This window comes from Colius striatus, chromosome 1, assembly GCF_028858725.1.
Source record: "Colius striatus isolate bColStr4 chromosome 1, bColStr4.1.hap1, whole genome shotgun sequence".
Classification (NCBI taxonomy): Eukaryota; Metazoa; Chordata; class Aves; order Coliiformes; family Coliidae; genus Colius; species Colius striatus.
The window spans coordinates 147,593,714-147,615,971 of NC_084759.1; the positions used below are offsets into that span (position 1 = coordinate 147,593,714).

The 22,258-nt window shown below is 42.1% G+C and overlaps 1 protein-coding gene across 1 annotated transcript in view; it reads left to right on the forward strand.

Annotated features, from left to right (window-relative positions):
• Positions 1–21,958, forward strand: part of TBXAS1 (thromboxane A synthase 1) — a 240,619-nt gene extending 218,661 nt beyond the window's left edge. The window contains exons 10-13 of the mRNA XM_062011158.1: positions 11,319–11,407; positions 13,803–13,940; positions 16,800–16,962; positions 17,598–21,958. Of these exons, the coding sequence (XP_061867142.1) occupies positions 11,319–11,407; positions 13,803–13,940; positions 16,800–16,962; positions 17,598–17,672 (465 nt within the window). The 3' untranslated portion in view covers positions 17,673–21,958. The remainder of the gene's footprint in view (positions 1–11,318; positions 11,408–13,802; positions 13,941–16,799; positions 16,963–17,597) is intronic.
• The last annotated feature ends 300 nt before the right edge of the window (positions 21,959–22,258 follow it).

Here is a 22,258-nt window from a genome sequence, read left to right on the forward strand (position 1 = left end):
CTAGAAAGAATTGTAGGTTTCTTTACACACATGGAAGTCAAAGAAATAATAAGCACCCTTTATCAGTCAGCTAGTCTCTATTTATACATCAGGGTAGGTGTGGGAAGCATGGAGTCCTGGTTTTTCTCTGTGTTTTTGTGTGCTGATTTTCATTTTTTACTTTTTAATTAAATTTCTTCATTTAGAGTCACACAGCTGTCTGGGCTTCAGCCACAGATAAGTGGATCTGCATATGACAGCAGCAACCAAAATTTATCTTTCTTTTCCCTCTCTCCCCCTCACTTCCTCCCTTCCCTGCCTCCCCCTCTAGTACCCAGCAGAAACAAAATGCTATATATAGACTCAACACAATTTTCCCCCCTCTATTACTTGCGTGTTTCAATTTTGTTCCTTGTCAAGCTTTGCCAAGGTACCAAGTTTGGCATTTCTGAGAGGAGGTTGAATGCTTAATCTCTGAGGCCCATCTTGCAGTAACGTACCCCCCCCCCCCCCACCATATGCTACAAAAGTATGGACACTCTGAGGGACAGCTCACACTTTTGGGATCTTTATTCTCATGATGTTCCTGGTCTTGGAGACTTTTTTTTTTTTTTTTGAAAGGTCTGTGTGATTCTAGCTGAATGTTAGCAGCAGATGGCCAAAGGGCAGGTAGGAATGGCCCATGGTGCTCTGTAAATGGAATATTACCAGCATCCTACAGCCACACTGCAAGTCTCGGGTATTTTTTTTTTTATATTCTTTCAAATCATTTGACAGTCAGGTATATAACCAGAATCTGATCTTTCACTATTAAAACAAACAAACAAAAAAACCTCATAAAAAAGGGGGGAAAAGGTAAGACCGAAAACACGAATCCTAGTTCAGAAGCCAGAAGGCAAATGAAGTTCAAAATGCTATTATTTGTCATAAATCTCATGTGTTTTCCAGCCAGTTTTTAAGTATGTTGGGGCCTCATTCACAGCGTTTGAGCAATTGGAGTTGGTAATATTCTGAATATGCCTAGCTGTTCTTATGTGTGACAGGCCCTTTACTGGAAAAGCCTACAGCTGTGCTCTGTCTTTGTACTTTCAGAAAATCCCTCCCCTCAAGTTAGCCCATCTATGTCTGTCTACAGATCTTTGTGCTGCAACTTGTGCTAAAAAAGGGCAAAGGATACTATCTTTTATTAGATATTCTATATGGGCAAGATTCTAGTGTACCCCCTGCAGAACACTATGGTTAATGCACTTTTCTGGCTTAAAAGTGCACTTTTGTGCTGAATGATTCAGCAAATGTGTCATTTTGTGGGTGCCACCTTTATGTCTCAGTGGTATCTGGCTCAAGTGGGCTCGATGTCAGGGCTGGCTCAAGGCCAGGTAGGTACCACCATGTTGGCAGGGTCCCCCAGCACCCCAGAGCTTTGGCAATTTGGTACATGACAGAGCTTTGAAAAAGAAGAAAGGATAAAACACTGGGTATTCAATTAGTGTGGCCATACGTGAAATGACAGCACAGAGATGAGCTATGGGGAACTGTAGAAGTGAGGATGTCCTTGGAAATACAGAGAGGTAAATGAGGGAGGTGATCAGGTGCAGGGACAGGAAAGAGTCAAGTTCAAGAAGCCAAAATACACTCAAGAAGCAAGAAAGAACAGCAAATTGGTCTTCACACCAGAATCGTTGTGGGACTGTGAGGTAATAAATAAATAAAGGCCATAGCAGCTTACTCATAAAGCAGAAGAAATCGTGAGCAATACTTTCCATTTGCCTTCCCCATAAAGTCTTATATCATCCTAAAACATGCTAGAAATGACCTCGTTCAGATTACAAATGAATTCTGGATTTTTCTCACTGCTGACCCTATGACTTCATCCTGCAGCTTTTTTAGTTGTGCTTTTTTTTCCCCTCACTCCCGTGTGCACATGAAGGCCAGTGACTCAGTATGAGTAGAGGGGCTTCCTACCCGTAGCAGGATGCAGTGCCTCCCAAACAGCTGCACTTCCCAGGTGCCATCCTCAGCAAACTGGTACCATTCCTCTGCTTCTGTGATTCAGGTCTGTGCTAAAGGAGATCATGAAAGATACAGCCTCCCGAATTGAATGCTGTGCTTGATAGTCTCTTCTCCGATATGTATCTTTAAATGCCAGAAATGAACAGGTCTCAGTCTCTCTCCTTGTCTTCAGTTTTTGTGGGTCACTTAGACACTGATAATTGCAGAAGAATCCCAGATTAAAACAAAACAAAACAAAACAACTTGTTTTTACTTCCTGGGATTAAGGACAGGAGGACTCTCCTGGGGAAGGTCCCAGTGGAGTTTTTCCACTGGCCTTTTTTTGAATTGGAAACATTCCCATGATTTGGGTACTGTTTGAGTGTCATTACAGAGGTCCAGTTGGCCCTCAAAATAGCCTACTGTGCTTATCAGTGTAATCGGGACCAAATCATTGTGTGAAGTAAATCATAAACAGATGGACAGCCGTGCCATGCTGCTCTGCAAAGGGGAGAGGGAAGCAAAGACACTAAACAGCGCCAGAACATGACACCATGATGGCTTCACTAAATCTAAGCGTGAACAGGCTTAGGGAAATTTCAGTGTTCCCAGATGGAGAAGAGATAGAATAAGTGAAGAAATCCTTGAACAGGCTTCTGCCAGGATTCGTCACAAACAGCTTTATCTGAACATCTAGAGAGATTTGTCATAGGATAGTGTCATGGTAGCAGACACCCCTGCTCACAGCCAGCTCACCGCTGTGCTTGAGGTAGTGGGTTTTAGACTGGCATGTAGGGGTTTTTTTAAAAAAAGATGCTCTTCATGCACTGGAGGGAGAAAACATAAAAACTGTTTAAAGTGCCATCAAGTTTTTTACATACCGGTTGTAAATTACTTTGTTGTACCCAAGACAGTCAGTATTTTACAGAGGGAGCAGAAAAGAAAAATGCATCGAATAGTTTTTGTGAGAATTTTTTTTTTCCCCTTTCTTTCTCCATTTCTTGTATTTTCAGCTAAAATGTGAGAAGTTTCAACAGGATCAAACTTTTCCTTCCTATCTTGTAAAAAGACCATATGCTAGAATTTGGATCAAGGGCTGGATGTGACTTTTACCTGTAGACTTTACCTGTAATAGGTAGGAAGTTCATAAGTCTACAGCATAGAATTGAAACTTTGACATCAGAAGAGCTTCGTTACTTTTTGTACTTTCAGTACCATCCGTTTCTCAAGGACAAGCTGAGCCCTGAGTTATGATCTTGGCAACTATAACCAAACAAAGTTCCTTTTTTTTGTTTAAGACATATTTAAATCACATGGAATGTATTTATTTCTCTTTTTTCTTTATTATTTTAAGTTTATGCATTCAGAGCAGCGTTTGCTTGTTTACTCACACGAGTTAGCTGTGGCTGAGAAGAAAAACAGTTGGGCTAAAAGTTGGTGGGTACTGGGCTCTAAAGAGTGTGAATTGTTGGCCTCAGTGTTCAGCATCTCTGCTGGCCCCTTGTGTACAAGGAGGGAGTATTTCCCAGGAGCACCTCACACACGCATTTGGAAGATGACCAACTAATTAATGTTTGCTAAACACTTCGTGAGCCTCAGGGGAAAAACAACTATGGAATGGCAAAGTTTTATTATTGTTGTGCTGTACCTAATGTACAGAAAATGTTTTCAGGGCATCAGACTCTACATAAATGTTATATGGTATTAAAACCAACCTGTCCTTGTCGGAGCAAATAATAATTACGCTGAGTGATGGGAGAATCTTGCAGTTTCTTTGGCTGTGAATGTTTGCCTGTTTACTATTTCAGACAAAGTCTCGTCCAGCAACTACTGAAGCAAATGACTTAAGCAGCCACTGGCTGAAGCCCACATTTAAGTATCTTCAGAAGGACAAATTACCAAAGTAATTTATTTTGTCTAAAACTCTGCTGTCCTCATAGGTTGGACCGTGCTTTTAGGGCATATTTCCCCAAACTGCATGCATGGGACTGAGACTTCCCAATCTGTGAGGCTGCCAAGTGTATAAGGCCATAGAGATGAAGAACAACCAAAGAGGACCTCACTATGTATCCCACATGGTGGCCTCTATTTGCAGCATGAAAATTCATGCTGACGCTTTTTAAATATAAATGTAACGTGAGGAAATGAACATTTGATTAAACTAAACACACGGGCCTTTTATATGCAAGGCCTTAATTTAAAGCACTGTCACCTCCATACAGAAAATACCAGCTGGAGCAGGAATGATTAAATTAAATCATCTGGCTCTTATGTGATACCATGAATGTCTGCTGAGAGGAGGGGGAAAAAAAATCCCTCCTCTTTATTCCTGTAGATCTGCAGCAACCACCAAGGGACACTTCCATAGCAGGAAGGATTAAGTCTTGCACAAACTTCAGTGCTTAATGTGCTTTGGACTGGTGACATGCCCTTCGGACAGACCTACCCCAGTTTCATAATTCTCTTTCTCAGCCTTTTGGGCCTCTGGCAGTCCTTTCTCCTGTTTAATTTCCTCCTTGCCTCCCTCCCACTGGGATCCTTCACCATTCAGCATTTCTGCCACCCAAGTAGAAATTTTGATTGTGTCAGACAAGTGTAGAAAGAGAGACTTTCGAGCCTCAGTGGGCTGAAGAGAAAACCAGGGGGGATTTCCTGGGGGCTGAGGGTTTTTTTTGAGGAGGTGAGAAATGGGCTCTGTGCCTCTCTGTGCTTCTCATGGGCTTAGCCTGCTACAATGCGTGGCCAGGGCTTATATCACATCCACAAGTAGCTGGAGTGAGGCATGAATTGCATCCACGTAGGAAGCCACTTCTGGAGAGGACCTATTCTTCCCCACTAAATCTAAGTGGAAGAAAAATAATACAGTGAGGGTAGTTGTGTATTAAAAGCTGCATGCCTGAGCACTATCAGCACACTGGGGACCTGCTCCTTCCTCCCTGACTACAGAGTGCCCCAGGCCCCTGGTATCACTCCCAGTTATTTATTCGCTTTTCATTTAAGGGCATCTGCTTCTCTTGGCATGGGAATGTGGGACTAGGTGTAGTTGACAAATTTACAAAAATGAGATGGCATTTTTTTTTCTCTCCTTTCTTCTTTTTTGTAGCTTGTTTCATAAAGAATTTCCATAGTGATTTTCTCTCTTCTTGCCTTTTTTTTTTTCCCAGACCTTCTACCTGATGGCACTCATTCTGTTCTTGTTGATCACCATGTGTCAGTAGTAACGTAGGTGGAACAGAATTTCTGACTGTTTTGGTTACAGCTTTTGTGTTTATCTGTTTGTTTTTGGGACACTGTTCAGTTTCAGGAAGTATTTTTATCTCCCAGAAGTTTCCTTGTGAGCAGCGATGCTACTAAGACCTTGCACCGTGAAAGCTATTGGAGGTAGTGCAGGTCTGTCTTCTGTCAGGAACTGAAGTCTTTGATTCAAAAAGCAAAGTAACATTAAAGAGCGTTGACATTGGTGTAACCTTACACTTTCTGGCTCTTTCCCCAGCACTACTGGGTACACAGTTAGAACCGCACTTTCCTGCCACTTACACTGATACAACCCCAGGGAACTACGTGGATTTGCACCAAAGTAGCAAAGGGAATTTGGCTGCAAGGTCTGTGTGTAATGTGGTTATGCATAACTGGTGTGCTGGCCTTTCCCATCATCTCTGAACTTGGTCTGTGAATCAGCACCTACCTTTGCCAGTGCTCACACGATTTGGTGGTGGTGAATGTGAGGGGTGGAGTTAGAGGAGGCATGATGGTGACTGGCAGGTGATTAGAACAAAAAATGTAATACTAAGTTTATTTCTCACGCATGATCTTTAGGAGGAAATGGGAGTTTGAACTACCCAAAGCACTGAGTGCTGTTGCAGCTTGGTAAAGGCTTCAATGAGCAAAGTAATGCTCCCAAACCCAGTGGGCATCCACCAAAGATGGAGGTGAGAGCCTGTGTGATGCATTTCTGTCAGGAAATAAAAATTGGAATAAAGAAAGACCATTTTTGAATGGCCTTTGTTTGCTTCTTTCTGAGGAAAGAGACAAGAGAGGATGGGGCTGAGGACTTGCTTTAGCATTCATTTCTGAGAGCCTGTGAGAAAGCACAGTGTTGCTGGTGAGGCTTTAGTGCTACCAAGGCATGCTGTAAAGATTCAAGAGGAGAGGTGCTAAGCAAATCAGGAAGCCTCTTGATGCTGCATCTTAATATGGATATCAGGCTTCTTGCCCTATTTTTTGTTCTTGAGCCTTGTTCTCAATTGTGTGGTCAAGATAGAATATTTTGCTAGAAGATACCCTTCTGTAAGCCTTACTCACTGGAAATGGCCAACAGATACTCGGTGATTTTAGGTAGGCTCTTCTCCATCTTAAAGCAATGTATCTGAAAGCAATACCTTCTGCCATGACCTGCCTCCTGGGATGAGTGGGACTCAGGAGCTTCACAGGGTCCTGTTTCCCCAGTGGTAAGGGCTGGTTCTGCCTGCTGCCGTGCCTCAGAGAAACATCTCACTTGGCAAATGCAGGCTGGGTTGCAGACAACAGAGAGGAAGATTTTGCAATAAGTATCACATGCAGACTGCCTTAAGCACTTTTTTAGTCCAAGTTCTGAGGAGAAAGATGTTGTAGGGAGGTTTTAGCTTGGTGCTTTACAGGTATTCCAACACGTTGTGGTAATGGTGAAACATGAGGCAAGCTTCCTTTAAGCAAATTAAAGATGCATGTTGAGCTGTCCCACCTCTTTTTTTCCTTTGCTCTTCATTTTCAGTGCTATCCTGTTTCTCCTTCCTTGAAACCATTGTTAGCAAGGTTGCCATGAGGCAACCCTAACTTGATGTAGTATTCTTGCCCTTCTTCCTGCTCTCCCAGACTGAGTGTGGCACATAGACTCTAGTCCTGGTAGGGAATGAGCAGCTCCTAGAGGTGACCAAAGAGAGGCCAAAACCCCAGGCAGATTCTTTGATCTCTCAGCAACTTTTGAACCATTTGATCAAGAAACATTATTGACTAGTTTTTGAATCCTAGCTGTAGCTGTAGTATGAATAGCTTTTCTTCTTTTTTTGCCATTGGAGAGGGAGATGGGAGGTGAGAGTAACTGGAGGTGATGCTGGCTTGTTTTTGATTCACCGTCTCCTTTCCTATTGCTATCCAAAGCCTACATTTTGGGGGAGAGCCGTTGTGGGCTGTGTAGCTATGTGTGCACAGATAACATATGGGTCTCCAGCTGGATTTAAGCAGATCTGTGCACCATCTCTCTGACATGGACTTTGTCACAGTCACACCTGCCCATCAGGCATTTGATTTGGATTGTAATTTCTAAGAAACCGCAGCCGGTTCAGTCTCAGGCCATGACTCAGCAGCGCTAGTTATGAGGAATGTGGTCTCTGCAGCCTGTGCTGCTTCCAAATTGATTTCAGGTGCACGTCACACTCTGTCAGCTACTCAAAATTTCCTCCAATTTTTTTTATTTCTGGCTGCTGAGCACCACTAGACCTTGACCAATAGGATAAGTGGAAATCTCTTATTTACTGATGTGTACTTGGGTTACTATTCCCCAAACAGAGGTGGTAGAGGAGGGTCTGTACCTCGCTCTTCAGCTACTTTGGGGAAAAGTTAGTATCCTGCCTTAAACTGCCACTGAAGATGGTTTTGTGCTGGACGTTGCATGGAAGCAACTGAGGTGCAGGCATATGTTCCCTTCTGCTGACTTGGCTGTGGTGATGCTAACCACAGCCAGCAAAGAGGAGCGAGCAACTGGGAACAGTAACATCTCAAACTGCAGCAGAAAGATTGGCCAGACCTCTCCTGTCAGCACTTGGTGTTCATTGAGGAATTAAAAGTTAACTGAGGGTGGTGGCAAAAAATAGGTTTGCCTACCTAGAAAATGCTAAAACCAATACTGAAAAGCAGAGGTGGATCTGAAAGCAGTTATCTCTCTTGGAATTTATATGGGGTTTAAAACACGCATCATACTTGTACCACATAGGCAATTTTATAATCACTGCAGAGATTTCACCTCATGGTACTCTGTGGGGTGAATAATTAATTAATTTCCTGCCTTTTTCTAAGGAATGGAGGCCTTGGATTTGCTGTCAGTCGTAAAGGAGAGTTTGTGGCCAAACTAGATGCTTTCTGGACCTCAGGAGTGATTGAGCTGTCCGGGATGGGTGAGGGTGTACCTCCACACTTTGGAAATCAAACAGGGGAAACATGCATGAAGAGAAATGCCACAAGAAGTTACATGGCCATTTCGCCTCCACATCAACAGGAAAAGATACTGCAAGGCTGTGCATAGCGTAAAACAAACTGCTGTGCAAAGCAGTGCCTGCAAAATTAAAATATGGGATGTTTTGTTACATGCAGTCTGTTGCCTCCTTCCTCTCCCCACATCTCCACTTGTTACAGGAAGGAATTTATTTCTTAGTAAAATAAACTCCCAATCTTGACCAAGAGGCCATGTAGGCTCTTTTTTTTTCCTTTGTGCAGGAGGTTAAAGTGGCATCTTTGCACAACACCACCCTCCACCCCAGCAAACCTGCCAGCAGCTGAAAGATATAAAATAAGGACATTTAGGGAGAAAAGCTTATTTAATTTCCTTTGAAATGTGCTTGGCTAAAGGAATATTTTAAAGAGAGGGAGTGGAAAAACAAATGGCAAATATTTTCTTTGAAAGGGGAAAAAAAGCAACAAACTGTCCTTCCTAAATAGAGATACTTGGCTGGTGTGTATTTTACATAGCCGTAGGTCAGACCTTGCAAACAACTACTAAATTAGGTCCTACTTGTCCTACTTTGATGCTAAAAGCATGGAAGTGCCAATAATTAAGTTGCGTCGGATGTAGGAAATGACTGATGTGTCTGCCACGCTCACGATAGCAGCATTGACTGTGCTGCCATTCGACAGACTGCTTTTGCTTTATGCAAGAAAGAGGCTTTTTTTTTTTTCTTTTAAGAAAAATCAGCTGATTTTGCACCTTTGTTTTTTGTTTTCTGAGCTGCTGATCCCCTGAAGGTATAGAAGCTATTTGAAAGAGCAAATCAAAGCTCCCATAATTTAGTGTTATATTATTTGTTGATGTATGGTTTGGTTTAGTGGCTACTTATTATATCAGGTTACCATATAATTATCTTAATTATTGACTCCAGAAGTAAGTAGAAGAATTATGAGAGAGACAGGAAGGCCCAGTGGAAAGTGCATGGCTCAGAGAATCGAACACATCACAGTGTGCTCTTGGGTCTACCACTCATTTACTCTGAGCCTGAGCTCTTCTCTCAGCCAGCCTGGGCATGAAATCAGGAGGTATGCAGGGACAGGACTGAGATGCTGATCCAGTATTCAAAGAGATGCAGGAGAGCAGTATAAAAATGACAGAGGAAAGTTTTGAAAGAGAGGTGTAAAATTAGAAGGAAAAGAAAAAAAGAATATACCCCACAGCATGGATTTCCATTAAAACGTGGAGCACTCATGTGGTCATGGAACAGGGTAGTTTGCTACAGAGGCCTGACATTTAAGTAATTTCCAACCTCTGCTACTGATTTCTCATGTGAAATCAGGCAGCCCTCAGATCCCTTTCTGCAAAACAAGAATGATAAAAACCATCCTCCTTGTCTTTGCTTTTTAACTACTCAAATTATTGGAGCACAACTCCTCGCACAGCCTTCAGCTGTAGTTCTTATGGCATTGTGGCCGTTCATGGGTTTTAGTCTCCTAGTCCTTTGTCTGATAACCATCAACCTAAGCCAAAGGTTTGAGTTAGTTGATACTACTGAGATATAAAAGCAATATTGAAAGGCTGTCAGTGAGGTCTACACTTGCTATATTGATAATATTTGGCATATACTGACAACACACTTAATCTATTGACAAACTGAGTTGCACCTTTTTCACTAAGAGGGCAGACACAGTGGTTCTGTCAGTCTGTGCAAAAGACTTTCTCTGGTTTTACTTTTCTTTCCTGAGCCAAAAAAAAAAAAGGGGGATAATAGAATGTGTCTATTTCCTTCCTAGAAAAGATCAGTTAATGTGAAATGGTGCATGGTGGCTTAGCACTGAATAAGTGGGATACCCTAATCCAGCAAGGTATCCTCGTTCTATTGTGTGCCTTTTCTGCATGCCATCTGGAGTTGTTCTCTGCTTAGTATTTTCAGTATGTACCATATGTTTTTGCATGAAAATTCAATAAAATATGCATTATACATGAAAAGTGCTGTAGTAAATAAGGGGAGGATGGAATCCAGTCCCCTTTGTGAACGGCAGGGGCCCCAAATCCTCATAAAAGGTTTAGTCTAGTCTGACGTCTGTGCTTTTCTCCAATTTAGTCTGTCAGTCCTTAGGAGATGCTCTATTTTAAAACAAAACTCTGCTTTCCTGACGAGATTATTAGACGTACTTTGGCTGCCCTCTGCTGAGAGCGCTGAATAAGACAGGGAAAATGTCCTTTTTTTTTCCGAGGAACATAACAGTGGGAGAAATTCTCTGGGGTTCATCCATGTGCTGCATCGTGTCACTGCTGCTAGTGGTTGTCCGTAGTTTGCTGCCTCTCAGCGACTCTTTGCTGCCTATCAGAGGCAAAGTCTTCTGAGCCTTGTTTGGGTTTTAGTGCCCACCGCTCGTTGTCAAGTGCCAGATGGCTTTGTAGACTTAGATGAATGTGGGCTCAGGCAATGCCCACCATGCAAAATTAAGCAGCACAAGGGGTAGCCAAGGGAGAAAATGGGCTTCTCTCCCCAGGCACTACTGCAATCATGATGGATGGGATCTGAGCTCCACCTCAGACCCCTCTACTCGGTAGAGCAATTTACTGCTGTGTTGCTGTCTATCATTGGAGTGGGAGCCAGTTTCTTCCAGTGCATTCTCCCACCCTTCTGCAGGCATCACAGCACCAACACTTTTATTTCTATAACTGGGAAAGTGCAAAGGGTTTGCTGCAACGTTGACAAGAATAACTGAAGAGTTTGCTGGTTTTTGTGGACAAAGTGCTCCTGGTCTGCCACACTCTTGTCTTTGGGAAGAAGCAAGGGTCCTGTGCAGCTTTTAGTCCGTGTGTAAAACAATAGCTCTGTTGTAGCTATTAATGCTCTCTGTAATGCTCTGCTTTTAGTACTTCCCAGCAAATTGATTTATTATTATATCTTCAGCTGTGCTGTGCAGCAAAGCATTTTGATGATGAAAGGAATGTTATACACACATTTAATTACTGCCCACATTTTTATGTAATTTTGTCATTTACTGTTTTAGATGAGACATCGAGTTCTTCTACAGGAAAAATGCCCAAAAAAAAAAAAAAAAGATTTAAAAGCTAATCTGAGATGAGTTTTGGCACTTAAATGTGAGAAAATATAATTGTTCCTTACTTCCTGCCTTTTCAGATGGTCCCTGATTACCAAAACGTACAAGAGCTCCCTTATCTGGACATGGTGATTGCAGAGACATTGCGCATGTACCCACCTGCATTCAGGTAGCTTTTGGGTTTTTTCTCCCCCTCTGATTCCACAGGGTAGAGCCCTAGCTCTATAAAATGTAAATCTGCTGTTTGGAAGAGCAACATGCCCTTGGTCTCTGTGCCAACATCAATATTGCTTGTGCATTTCAAAGATATAATGTGGCGTGTTGAAGGAAAACTGGCTAATACTGGTATATCTAAAGCAGTTTTTTACAAGATTGCTTCCTCGCCGTTCTTCACCTCCCTCAAGGTGAGGGGATGGAGACATTTTGCAACAGGACTGTGCTTACAAAGCCAGATGCTGCTGCTTCTGCACATTTTGAACTTGGGGGATACGGAGCAAAGACCTATTGGTCATTAGAGCCCTGATCTGTGAATGGGCTGCAGATTCAAAAATCACATATTTTACATTTGTGTTTAACTTGGACCCCTACCATTTTGCGTGTAGTACTGTGTTATTTAAAATATAGCTGACTTAATGTCTGCATCCATTAAAGTTTGAAAGTGCTGCCCCCATTCACACAAGAGTACTTTTACAAAGTTACACCGATGAACTGAAAGCAGGGGAAAAGAGGGTTGAATATTGTTTGACTGTCAAATTCCCAAGTCACCACAAGCATAAATGCAAATATTAAGAATGGAACTTTTCAAAGTGGTCAGCCAGTTGCACTGCTTCTCCTGAAGCTAGGGGGAAAATTCAAATGACTGGAAAGGAGATAAAGCTGACCTTGCTGGGAGAACCTTTGAAAACTTTACTCTGTGTCTGCAAGCACCTTAAAGTAAAATGAAATTTTTAGGAAAAAGTTTGTCATATTATTTTTTATATGTTCGCAAAGACCATAAGTCAAAACTTTCCCTGGACCTCTGCAAGATTGTTCTGAGAATAAATGTCAAAGATGCTTGCTAGTGGATGAGATGACTGGGCTCTACTATGTTGTACATGGTACACAAGTGGAAATTGGTTTGCCAGTTAAAGTGTCAGGGATCTCTGAGTTCCAGCTGAAACACTGGGAAACAATCAATGTTTGTCAGATGGGAAATAGAATGAGAATGGAGCAAAGTTGTTCCAAAGTTTCACTTGGCATTGTCAGTGGTGTTTATTGATCTGGCTTTTACTCTGCTGGATATGCAATGGATAGGACAGCCCAGTGCCTTGGAAAGATGCTAATTGCCTATGACAAAGATAATGCTGAGCTAGGGGAAAATTCAGTAGCAGCCAACCTTGTTATGAGTTACGGTTTTTGTTTTGGTTTTTTTTTTCAAATGAACTTCCTACCCAGAGAACTTTCCTACTCAGAACTCATGCTTCCACTATCACCAAACTCATGTAAGGATGAGAAGGATGGCTTGTCAGTGTGTTTTTTAGCATGCCAGTATTTTGTTCCAGGTTTGGAGTCTTTGTTATTTATTTGTCAGTGAGAAAGAGAGAGATGGGTGACAGCAGGGAAAGAAAGTGTTCCTGTAATGATATCAGACTGACAGCCCTGAAACTGAAATCTTTGTTCAACTTTTTAAGCACAGCGTGAGGAGCAGCAAAAGGAGCTCCTGCACATTGTCTAATCCCGATGCCCCCAGCTGGTGCCACAGAATAGCTAAGCTGAGATAGCAGGGCACATACCTGTGTCTGGTTTGGGGTGTAGAAACCACCAAAAGATCTGGATTGGGATTTGCCTCCACACATATATACCCACACACCATTTTTTACAAGGTTTACAGACCCAAACCCAGCTTTTACAGGTGGCTTTTCTCATTCTTTTCGTCACAATGAGGTTCCTAAGGACAGTCCTGCTTTTGTCACCTGTCACCACAGGGTGGGAGGAAACCAGAGAGTTTTGTTGCTAATGCCATGCCTGTCTTTGATGAGCATGTGAGTGTGAAATGCAGTTTTCCAAGGCTTATAAATTGCTTGTATTTTTGTATCAACAGCAGAGCACTTGGCCCTAGTATTAAACCCATCTCTTGCTAAGTTTCAGGTCATCTCCCAATGTGGGGGAGTTTCTCAAATAAACAAACTCAAAATATATATTTGATTCTTTTTTTTTCTAAAAGCAAACCAGCATACTCCTCCTGTCTCTTCCTAGAGATGACTGGTATTTTTCATTGGTAGTTTTCCTAAAAAATTAGTAATCTAAAACCAACATCAGCAGCAAAATTGTGGTTTAACTAGAAATGCTTTACTGTGAAAAGGGCAAAAAATTAACCAGCTGGGTTAGAGCTGTGTGCTTCTAGGTGGAGATGATTGTCACCTGAGAATACACTAGCATCAGCAATGTTTGTTGAATTTATCTACTGGGAATGTGTTACTCCTGAAATTGCAGGGTCAGTCCAGCTGCAGAGATTGACTTTTATGGTTCTCTCCTGGTATGTTTTTAGCTTTATTAATCATCTGGGATACGTGACACTCTTGCAGGTTCACTCGAGAAGCAGCTAAAGACTGCATAGTACTGGGGCAGCGTATTCCAGCTGGGGCTGTCATTGAAATTGCAGTGGGACATCTCCACCACAACCCTGAGTTCTGGCCGGAGCCTGAGAAGTTCATTCCTGAGAGGTATGTGAAGTAATGCTTTCCATTCTTAGGTTGAAGTCTTTATTTGGGACTATTTAGATCAAAGCCCTTCCTTAAATGCTGTTTCACGCATTAGGGTGTGCACAAGACTCCAGCCTGTCCACTGGAGGCACCACATCCTGCTGCTTCTTCACAGCCATGGTCGCCCACTATTGACCTGAAGTCTTGTTTCCACCAAAAAGAGCACATTTTGATTTGTATCATAAAAATATAATATCTCTGCCGATTCAGACAAGTGGTGATAATGGCACATCCCATGGAGCATGTCAGCTTTGGTCAAGGTTGAGATGTGACACAGGTTTTCAGGCCTGTTTCTCAGTCAGATGCTGCAAATAACGTCACCTGCGGATGCAGAAATTCTGATCTGAGATAGAATATTCACTGACATGAAGGAAACTCGTCCAACTCCCAACTGGTTCAGAGCACCCTTTTCACCTGAGATCTTGTGTTGGTGGGGTTACACTGTGAGTGGGGAACCTAATACATCTCCCACTGGGGATTTGCTCTCTCAGAGAGCTAAGTTCTTAGCTGTGCTTGGCAACACATCCTTTCTCGTGGAGCATTAATTGTCATCAGCTGCAGGGGGCACTGTCCAGTTGTGGTCTTTGTACTCTGCCCTATCTTACAGATGCTTAGTTGGGCTTACAGGGAGAGTTTCAGCTAATGTCGTTCTGTATGGAAGCACAACTTAGTTTTGTGGGCAGCCATCTCTTAAGCTGTTCTGTGGATTATCTGCATGTCAAGCTACTGCTACGCTGAAAAGTCTACTAAGAAAAGCAGACTGCCTGCTCCACAAGCAACTGGGTATGAGGCAGGCAGCACAGAAGCATTTTTGTCGTGAAGACAACATATGTATGCTGAAGGTGGGTTTGCCTAAGGCTCCTTCTGGAGCAAATCTTGGCATACGTGACCTTATCTAGGTTGACCTGCTTCTGCAGAGGGGTTGGACTACATGATCTTTAAAGGTCCCTTCCAACCCCTACCATTCTATGATTCTATGATATGCTCTATCAGGCACCTTAGACCATGACGAAGAGCAATGTCAGGGTTAGGGAAGCCCAGAGCTTTTGGTTAGAAGGAATCTTAGCAACAACTGGAAGCCTGAGATTTTTTTTTTTTTTTTAGCTACATTTAACTAGAAATACCATCTTAATTGTTTGTTCACCACTTTAACAGTATTATGAAAGTGCATTAAAGGGTAAAATGGATAGTGGGGGCTGCAGTCCCCTTGACTCATACGCTGCTGTTTGTTATGAATCTGAGATTAATTCCCTTTGAAATTTCCCTGAGGAATGGAGAATAATTACTATCAGTCTCCCCAGCTTGTATCAGTTGGTAATGTTAGTGAGAATTGTAAAATAAGAGCTTAACAAAAAATAAATTAATTCACCTACAGCCTTTCTTCCCCTAATAATTCATTTTGAAATCTGCCTCAGGAATAATACAAGGGAGAGTTTAAATTTACCAAAATGATATATGGAGGTGAGTAAGGCAAGAATCTCATTAACCTGTTTGCATGGGATATGCAACTGTGATCAGTACATGAGTTAATGGTCCTTCAGGCTCAAATTACAGGCTTCTATAGCACTTTCTGCAGTAGTACCCCCATCTTATTTAGGATGTCTAGGAGTTGGCAGTGAGTAAGTATAAATACCCAGTACTTTTTTTTCCCAAACCTCAAAATATTTACTCTCATCTTTTCCTAGCTTGCATGAGTTCTCTGGGCCTTAGCAGTCTTGTTCTTGCAGATTGTATCCAAACAGATGAGAGATTTTCAGGGATGACCCTATATATAAGAACAGAACCTTCATCCACATACAGAACTGGAAAAGTAGTTCTGTACTACCAGAACAGCTCCAAATACTTTATGACATGGGAGGACTATACAGATTTCCAGGGTAAAGCTGTCACTGTTTGGTGTTTTAAATAACCACTCTGACCAGTGACTCAGCACAGGCCAGGATGAGCCTCACCTTGTTGATTATGCATTGGCCCTAATAATTTGTACTGACTCAAACTCTGGAGTCTTGTCAGAACACATTCTGCCCAGTATACAGCTGTTTTTGCAGATGTTGGCAAACAGATTTTACTCTTCTTTTTTTGGCCTTTGGATTGCTGTCCACATGGGAATTTTGTTTTCTTCCTTTTGAAAAAAGAAAAAAAGAAAAATGCAGATCAGACACATGAATTGTCTTTCCAACTGGACTGAGGTACTTCAGCTCTAAGAACTATCTGCAATTACAATGTTTCCCATTGGGAACCTGGTCTCTTTGGGCCAAGAGCAGAAAGAAGGGTTCTCCTGAATTGTAATAACTGTCTTCCACGGCCTGTCCAGTCCCATGAGATATCATGTCCCCATGAAAGCTTCAGAGACAGATTCTCATCAGTCTTCATCTGCAGTGCAGAGCCAGGAAGTGCTGTTGCTAATTCTAGTTAGTTCACATTATAGCCCATTAGTTTCCTCTTAGCTGTAATCTCTCCCTCATAGATGCAAAGGTCTAGGCAGCTATAGCATTTCTGTACCTAAAGTTATCATTCTTCTGATCTTGGTCATGGAATGACCATTAAAGGAACTCATTAAAGACAGATTGAAAATAATACTGATATGTGCTCATGCTCTCTTGGAATCACCAACTGACAAAGGCTGATGGCCACAAGTCAAGTATGTGTTTACTTAAAGGTGTCAGGCCCAGGGTGTCAGAAGAAATAATCTGTCAATAGTCCCCTTGATCTGGCCATTAAGATCAATCAAAATAGCCACCTTTTAAGATGTAAATGAAAAACACGGAATCAGGAGCAAAAAGCACTTATTGAACCAATTTCCATCTCTACACTTTCTAGGTTTACAGAGGAGGCCAAGAAGGAACAACATCCCTTTGCATACCTCCCCTTTGGGGCAGGTTCCCGTGGCTGCATTGGCATGAAAATGGGTTTGCTGGGGACAAAAATGACTCTGCTGAGGATTTTGCAGAAGTTCCGATTTAAGACCTGCCCAGAGACTGAGGTTTGTACATGCAGAGACTTAAGAGGCCAGACTTGTCAGCTTAGGGAAGTTTACAATGTGTCCCAGACAGAACGACTGACTGACCTTTGTGACTTTCTGTTTGAGTTTGAGAAAACTGGTAGAGCCACTTCCATAATAAGGAGGGACAGGAGGCCTGGGCCACATGTTTTAATCAAAATGTGATTTCACTTTTATGATTTTTCCCACAAAACAAACGTTGGAAACAAACACACATGGCCCTGCCTTAGTGGAGAGCAGCTTAGCAACACCGCAGTCGAAACACCTTGATTCACACAGGGTGAGAATGAGTGCGTGTCTTTCATGGGATCTCAGCGCTTCAGTACATGCCTGTTGCTATACATGTTGCACCTGGCACTTAGCAGCTCTAGAGTTTACAGAGTTAATTTCCTTCTGTTCACATCTACAGTATACCTGGGCAACCACTGCCTCAGCCTCTGGCTGTAAATTAATATTATACTACCATAGCTGACTGTAAAACAAATACTTTACAGCTTCCACAGTGATCCTGGTATGAATTGGACCCCAGCAAAAATGTCTTTCTGTATGTTGGTGTGTTATTACACACATAAACAAACCCATACAACAGTACATAAGGTGGTTTATTTTTCTTTCAGATTCCTTTGCAGCTGAAATCAAAAGCCACACTTGGACCGAAAAATGGAGTCTACATTCTGCTAGAATCTCGCTAAAAGAAAATGTACATCCTGAAGCCTCCTGGGCTGGGAGGTTTGTTCAGTGACTCACTGAGTGTAATAATTTTTCAAAACCCCAAAGGGAGGTAGGAGCCTAAGTCCCACTGATGGTCATTAGGTGCTGCCTCATTACTCTCTTGCAAGAGAGTCACTTTTTTAACTGAGATGTGGCTCCACAGTATTTTTGGTGTTTTTCAAATTGGTGTGAATAGTATCTGTAAAAAAAGACAGATCTTTCACTTGCTCTTTCACTTGCTTTCCTACTCTTCCTTTCACTCATCTTTGAGAATGCTTTCATCATGATCAAGTTCAGTAATGGAGCAGGTGTTAGGCATACACACAATTTACAATAGATTTTAATTACAAGTCATTATCTCACACACCCTTCTCAGGCACTTTGAAGTCCCCCCTTTAGAAAAATCCAAGAGACAGCACAGTTATAGCAGAAGACCTGGGATCCAGTGCATTGGATTTAATCATGAACTTTGCTGAAAAATCAAAGCTGAATCTCCTACACAGTGCTTAATCTCTCCCTATGTCTGTAAAGTGGAAGGATTTGCACCTTCTTCATGCTTTTGAAGTGATTTCAAATATACTTAGATTAACAATTTGCCCTTGGTAGATTGCATTGACATGACTGAAGAGCAATGATGAGTTCCTCCCATCAGCAGCTGAGTTACAGTCACTAAGACCAATCAAATGAGGTGACAGATATTTTGCTGGCTATTGAGTTGCTGTTGGAAAGGTGGAGAAAAAGAAGATGTGAATTTAAAGAAAGCATGAAAACTGGAGGAAATTTGAGGATAAGCAGAAGGTATTGGTACTTTCCAAGCATTGTAGTTGATGTGATCCTTGTGTAGCTCATTGGCTCCAGGAAATTACAAGCGCTACATGCACTAAAGCCAATGGCAAGGGAGCAAGATCCAGGATCAGCGGTCGCAGCAGCTCTCCTGGTTCCTTATGTGCCCCTGGAACAGGTCCCATCCCAAGTGCCTCACTCCACTCAGGAAGGAACATGTCTGATTGATTGCCAGCTGCAGCAGCACCGTGGACTCATTCAAGTTGTGTGACTGTGCATATGCATCTTTCACAGCCAAAGCAGTGCACGCTTCTACTCTTCAGTCTCTCCATGCTCTTCCCTAGTCCTCTACAAACCCTTCAATCACCACACAGCTAGTGGAGCATCACACAACAGTGACAAATTGACCAGAAAAAACCCTACATTTCCTTCAGCGGGCACCACAGACTGGTTGACTGTACAACAAAACCATGAGAGAAAATGGTTGCAGTCTCAGGGGCCTCTTGCTGCTTTATTTTTTAAAGTTTTTATAAATAGCAAAAATTCTTATGGCACCATAAAAATACAGCAGCACCTTTCCAGTTTTTGCAAGCACTGAGCTTCTGCCTGCTGACATACTGTGCTCGAGGTTTCCTTAGGTACGGCATTTCTCGTGGTGGTACACACAGAGAAGTGTCACGGCAGCAGGAGGAAGAGACTGACTGCTCAGCTTCACTGTGAGGATTGCTGGAAAGAGCCATCTGCTCACTGATCCCTAGCTAGTTCCCTAGTTTCTCTCCAGCAAGCACCTTTTGCTGCCTTCTTCCCACATGCTGCCTTAACACTGATCAAATTACTGCATTTCCCTCCTGGAAAATTTAGGTTTTCTCTTTCATGGGAATTTTTGGGGTTTTTTAAAAAAAACCAGATCTGTAGATGTAGTAGTGGAGAAGTACTGACCTGGCACTCTTGGAATTTTTCCCATTTCCATGGAGTGTCGCTGGCATGCTAAACAGAAGTGCCCTGTTACAGAAATGCTGATTATATGAATTATTGGTGGAGTGATTGTTATTTATTTGGAAAGCAACACACTGGATATACCCTAGTTTCTACACATTAACCATAATTTTTCCCTTCTTCAAAACAGTGCTCTGGCAGGTGATTTACTGTAGATTTTATACATACAAGTGGCACAAAGTTGGATACCTTGCTAAAAGCTTCTTGCCTACCTGAATAAACAAGAAGTTCATTCCAGACTGAAGTCAGCTGCCACAGGCTTGTTTGTTCCATCACTTTTTTTTACTGTTTTTCTTCCTCAGATGAATTAGCAGGTCATTATGTGCTTCATTTTTGACCAAATACTTCAAATCTAAACCAAGCTTGTGCCTTTCTTCTACATGCTTTTGTATGGACTGTTCCACAGCTTGTCTGAATGCTGTTTACATCTTCAATATTTATCCAAGAAGACTGCCACTAATGTGTAGAGAAGTCGAACAACTCTAAGTTCTGTGCCTGAAGAGAGCATTATCATCTTGAATACCATGTTGATTCCACTGGAAAAAAACCTCCACATTAATGCAGTGACTGCAACTGTCATCATGTTTTACAGGCTTGGAAACTGCACCAAGACTATTTTCCAGCTGCTTCCAATGCAGACAGTATATGTGCAAGTAAACTCTCTTGGCTTTGGGTGGCAATGATTTTTTTTCAACTATTCTGCAATGTTTTCTGGTTAGGAAGTTGTAGTTTAACACCAGCAATAAGTAAGCACCACGGAGCTAGTTCTTCCCACCCCACAGGGAGGAGAATTGTGAAGAAAAGCCCTAAAAATCATGGGTTGAGATACAGACACTTTAATAACAAAAATGAAATAAAATCTAACAACAATAATTATAGTAATGAAGAGACATAAAACACAGAGAGAGAAAGAAAACCCAAAGAGAAAAAAGCCAAACCAAACCAAAGTGGTGCCCAATGCAATTGCTCACCACCTGCTGACTGATGCTCAAGCAGCAATCCATCCCTCCTGGCCAACTCCCTCCAGTTTGTATACTGGGCATGATGTTCTGTGGTATGGAATAAACCTTTGGCTAGTTCAAGTCAGCTGTCCTGACCATGCTCCCTCCGAGCTTCTTGTGCCCCCAAGCCCACTCACTGGCAGGGCAAGATGAGAAGCAGAAAAGGCCTTGATGTTGTACAAGCCCTGCTCAGCAATAACCAAAACATCCCTGTGTTATCAACATTTTTTTTCAGCATAAACCCAAAACAGAGCTCTGTAGCAGCTACTAGGAAGAAAATTAACTCTACTCTGACCAAAACCAGGACAGAATTATTGTTTGTTTCCACCTGCTCATTTGTAGTGGTATGGAATAGAAGACTTACTTTTGCAGCTGTGGGTTAAGTCAGATTTCTGGAAGTACGTCATCCCTTGTTCTACCAGCAGCCCTAGCTGCTAGAGGCTCTAGACAGCTTGAGAAGTAAGACAGAGAAAAGGCTACCACCTCTCCAGTAATAAAGAGCAAGCCCCAAGCCATCTCTTCCTTTTAAACAACAGCTGCTGATACAGCAACTATACATTGCACAGACGTTTTACCAGGATACTTAATTATGCTGGCCCTCTCCTGAACTGTGTAGGCTCAGCAACATACCTAAAGTGCAAGCTGTGCTGAAGAATCAGTGTTGGTGTAGCCCCCGGACATTTGCAAAAAAACAAGACACGAGACCAACAGCAGCTCTCCAAAACAGAAAGTGGTAATATGTTAAACACAGTGTGTTTGTGCACCTGTATAACAGAATCCCAAACTGATCCTGAGCAGAGCTGGCTTTAAAATTCATTAAAAACAAAAGAAACCCTATCAACTCCCCCTCACTACCCTTATGTTCGTAGTTGCAACATCAAAACATAACTTCAGGTGCTTAACTTATGGTGGCTATTAGCATTCCAGGTACAGCATGCTTCAGTCAACAGTACTTGAGTCTAGGAAGGAAACAAGGAAACTGATTTAAAATAATTTCTCTCCTCAGAAACAGTGTGTTGTCTTGCATTGCTGAGCTGGAGGTTTGTTTAAAATCGGGCATGTCTGTTTTACAAAACGGTCTTAGTCATTCTCTGACAGCTGATAGAAAGCAAAGGCTGCTTGGTTAAGGAAAGCTTCTATTAAAAACATCTTCTGGGACTTTGCAACGATTACTGAAAGCTGTCAGTATAAAATGGCTTTTTTTATGAGACTGCTGACATAGAAAACCTTTACAGTTTTGTACTTTATAAATAGTATTCCTAAAAAAACAGAACTGGGTGTTAGAAGTTATTATGCTTTGTAGATTGTAAATTTGAACTATCCTTACCTGGCATCAAACTGCAGAATTTCTTCTCTGTGTGTGATACATTCTGAAACGACCACTTGATTTCCTTTTGTTAAAGGGTGTTTCCATCTTGGACACAGCTTCACCTAACATCAGATTCTTCTGTGCATTTACACTAGTAAACATGCTGAAAGAAATTAAAGCTGGCTTGTAAAGTCTTTATTTCATTGTTTGGTTGACACTGGCCCCACTCTCTTTGTTCTGATGGTGAAAAGCCTGATCAGTCTCTAAGGTGTTTGCTCCCAGCACTGTTGGGTGCTGTGGCTACTTTCAAGGAGGAAGCAGGATTCCCTCAATTGCTACAATTTTTGCAAGTAGAGATGATTTTGTGAGTGAGCCTGAAACAAGTGCAATTCAGGCCTGTGAAGCTGCTGGTAAAAGAAGTAAGCCCCAGTAACCCTGCAACAGCCATCACTCCTGCATTTTGCGTTGGAAATACTCC